Genomic DNA, 3,453 nt, shown 5'->3' with positions numbered 1-3,453 from the left:
CCTATCAAGCTCCCCTACTTCTCCATTTGGGGGGCCCCCCTCCACTTTCAAACTGTACAAGGAGGACAAAGGGCCATGACACGAAGACAGGTGCAGTGTTGAGGGGGTATAAATGGTACGATGACATGTGCTTGATTGAATCAGCAGGTCTGCTGGGGCCTGAGGCGCTGGCTTGCCAGGGCAGGTCTTCAGGGCAGCCTTTCTCCTTCAGCCCACCTTCACGTCCCCATTGGCCGAGACTGCCCCGCCCTCCCCACGTCAGCCCCTCCCAGGTCCGCTTTGCGCCCAGGCAGGGCCCACCTTGCTGAGAGGCTTGACCTGAGCCCGCAGGTGGAGGAGCTCGGTCCCGCCGAGGAGTGAGGAGGGACTGCCGTCATGACACCACCGCAGCGTGGTCGCCTGTGCCTCCTCGCCCGCCCACCACACGGCGTCCCCGCGCTGGCTGTGCTGCTGCTGTCACTGCTGCCATTCTGGGCAGGGGCCCGCTGCCCTTGCCAGGATCCAGCGTTGTGCCAACCCATCACCCAGCATCCTGACTTCGAGGTCAGTGCCTCTCCCTTGCCCTTTCGGGTTTGGTGCTTATGGCCTGGTAAGAAGCTAGAGTAAAACTGAGCCTGGAGAAGAGGTGGTGCGGGTGCAGTCACCAACTTTGACACTCCGTGAGGGCCTCTTCATGGATTGCCTTCATCATACGATGGGGAAACTCAGGTTGGGTAACTCTTCCCGTGGCTCACAGTTAGTGCGGCCGGAAAGAGGCAGGCAGGTATTCCAACCCGCGTCTGGCCCCAAATGTAAGTTCCTTTCATTGGCCCGCAGTGCCTCTCGGTGGCACTCTGGGCATACTAGCGAGGAGGTAGGGTAAGAAGGCATTTGCGAAGCAGCAAGTTCAATTGTTTTCTAAGAGCCTGAATATTTAGCCTGAGAGAATCGCAGCACAACAGGACATTGGAATGCAGAATGTTCTGCAGTACCTTTGCTTTTCCCCATCTACCAGCCTTTTCTTTTAGGCACCTCAAAACAATCCAAGAGGGATGGTAAAAATATTTTCCTTCTACCCACCTACCAATTTATACGGCTTTGCGGAACTTTAATCAAACACCCTTTTACAGGTGATATGAAAATCAGTGGACACCTAGAGTTTGATGACTACAATAGGAGTTGAAGGAGGAAAGGCTTAATACTGTGAAAAATAATGGACGAAAACCTCCTTTAACTTTTTGAGGAACCTCCATACTGTTCTCCAGACTGGCTGCATCCATTTGCATTCCCACCAACAGGGCAAGAGGCTTCCCCTTTCTCTGCATCCCCTCCAACCCTGGTTGTTTCTTGGGTATTAAAGGGGGCACTTGTTATGATGAGCACTAGGTGTTGTGTTTAAGTGACGGATCCCTGAATTCTCCTCCAGAAACCCATACTGCACTGTATGCTCACTAACTAAAATTTAAATTAAAAAAAAAAAAAAGAAAAAAGAAGGAAACTTCCTAAAGGAATGGTCAGGAGGCCAGGCAGGGGGAGCTCTCACCTCCTTGTCAAGTGCAGAAACAATAGGGAAAGCAGGGGTACTTTGCAGGTGGGTGTTACTTTACTATGTAACTGGGAAGAAAGGCTCTCCTCCTTCCTGGCAACAATGCGACATCCTCACAACTTAGCCAGTGAAAAGCCCCTATACTTCAAACTCCCAATTTACTCCAATTGACTTTTTGTTTGTAACAGCCTTCCTAACGTCCCCCTTTCCTCTATAAAAGAGTGTTTTTCTCCTTTGTTTTGTGGTTTTGCTGTAGCTTGTTTGTCCTAGTTTGCAATTCCCTGCTGTTCCCAAATAAACACTTCTTCCCAGGTAAGATAGCCAACGGTTTTATTTTTAAGGTTAACATTAACATTACTTAGTGATCAGAAGCGGGATCCAGAGAAGAACTCCCCTCTCCCCACCCCGAACAGCTCTGAGGCTGGTAAGCAAACAGGTGCTGGTCTCCTTGGAGCCTGGATTCCTTGCTTTCTTGCCCACCCTGGGGTATGTAGGTAAGTTTTGTCCCAGATTTCAAGCACCACACTGTGTGTTTGAGTTTTCCAGACATTATTTGGGATTTGTTTTAAGGTCTTGTTTTTGTTTTCTAAGAGTACTCGGCCCTTGGTAGGACTCCGTTTGGAATTGGACTGTTGCTACTGGAACTGTGCGGGCCTTTGGCCTGATTCCTTCTGGAAACAGGCTTTTCCTGTCGAAACTGCTGTTCAGGAATTTTTCTCTTTAGAGAAAAACCTCCAGGAAGTGGGATTCCAGTCATCAGAATGCCTTGAGGGTGCCCCCCAGCCAAGCTCTGGCCAGTTTTGTTTTAAAACTATGGTCTTGGTGCCTGGATGGCTCAGTTGGTTGAGTGGCTGCCTTTGGTTCAGATGGTGATCTCGAGGTCCTGAGATTGAGCCCCACATCAGGCTCTCTGCTCACTGGGGAGTCTGCTATTCCCTCTGCCCCTCCCCCGCCTGTTCTCTCTCACAGTCTCAAATAAATAAAATCTTTAAAAAAACAAAACTGTGGTCTCTCCCATATGCATTTATAACTGAATGGATTGACTTAACCAAAATGCAGAACATCAATGGCCATTATGGGGAATTTTGATCTCCCCAAACTTGCTTTACTCAAAGTTAGAAAGCTGTGGCTCCAAAACAAAAAAAACTGAATGGGATGCTTATGTTAAATGGTACCTGGAGGCTTCCAGATGTCCTCAGGATTCTTTTTTTTTTTTAAATGTTTTTTTTTATTATATTATGTTAATCACCATACAGTACATCCCCGGATTCCGATGTAAAGTTCGATGTTTCATTAGTTGCGTATAACACCGTGCACCATGCAATACGTGCCTTCCTTACTACCCATCACCAGTCTATCCCATTCCCCTCACCCCCCTCCCCTCTGAAGCCCTCAGTTTGTTTCTCATAGTCCATAGTCTCTCATGTTTCATTCCCCCTTCTGATTACCCCCCCTTTCTTTATCCTTTTCTTCCCCTACCGATCATCCTAGTTCTTATGTTCCATAGATGAGAGAAATCATATGATAATTGTCTTTCTCTGCTTGACTTATTTCACTTAGCATTATCTCCTCCAGTGCCGTCCATGTTGCAGCAAATGTTGAGAATTCGTTCTTTCTGATAGCTGAGTAATATTCCATTGTATATATGGACCACAGCTTCTTAATCCAGTCATCTGTTGAAGGGCATCTCGGCTCCTTCCATGATTTGGCTATTGTGGACAATGCAGCTATGAACATTGGGGTGCATATGGCCCTTCTCTTTACTACGTCTGTATCTTTGGGGTAAACACCCAGTAGTGCAATGGCTGGGTCATAGGGTAGTTCAATTTTTAACTTTTTAAGGGACCTCCACACTGTTTTCCAGAGTGGCTGTACCAACTTGCATTCCCACCAACAATGTAGGAGGGATCCCCTTTCTCCACATCCTC

General features: G+C 47.8%; 1 protein-coding gene across 1 annotated transcript in view; it reads left to right on the top strand.

The window, feature by feature from the left end:
• The first annotated feature begins 136 nt into the window (after positions 1–136).
• CTBS (chitobiase) overlaps positions 137–3,453 on the top strand; it is a 45,513-nt gene continuing 42,196 nt past the window's right edge. The window contains exon 1 of the mRNA XM_002930793.2: positions 137–543. Within this exon, the coding sequence (XP_002930839.1) occupies positions 376–543 (168 nt within the window). The 5' untranslated portion in view covers positions 137–375. The remainder of the gene's footprint in view (positions 544–3,453) is intronic.

The sequence above is a fragment of the Ailuropoda melanoleuca genome, chromosome 2 (genome assembly GCF_002007445.2).
Source record: "Ailuropoda melanoleuca isolate Jingjing chromosome 2, ASM200744v2, whole genome shotgun sequence".
Classification (NCBI taxonomy): domain Eukaryota; kingdom Metazoa; phylum Chordata; class Mammalia; order Carnivora; family Ursidae; genus Ailuropoda; species Ailuropoda melanoleuca.
This window is presented reverse-complemented; position numbering and strand designations above follow the sequence as displayed.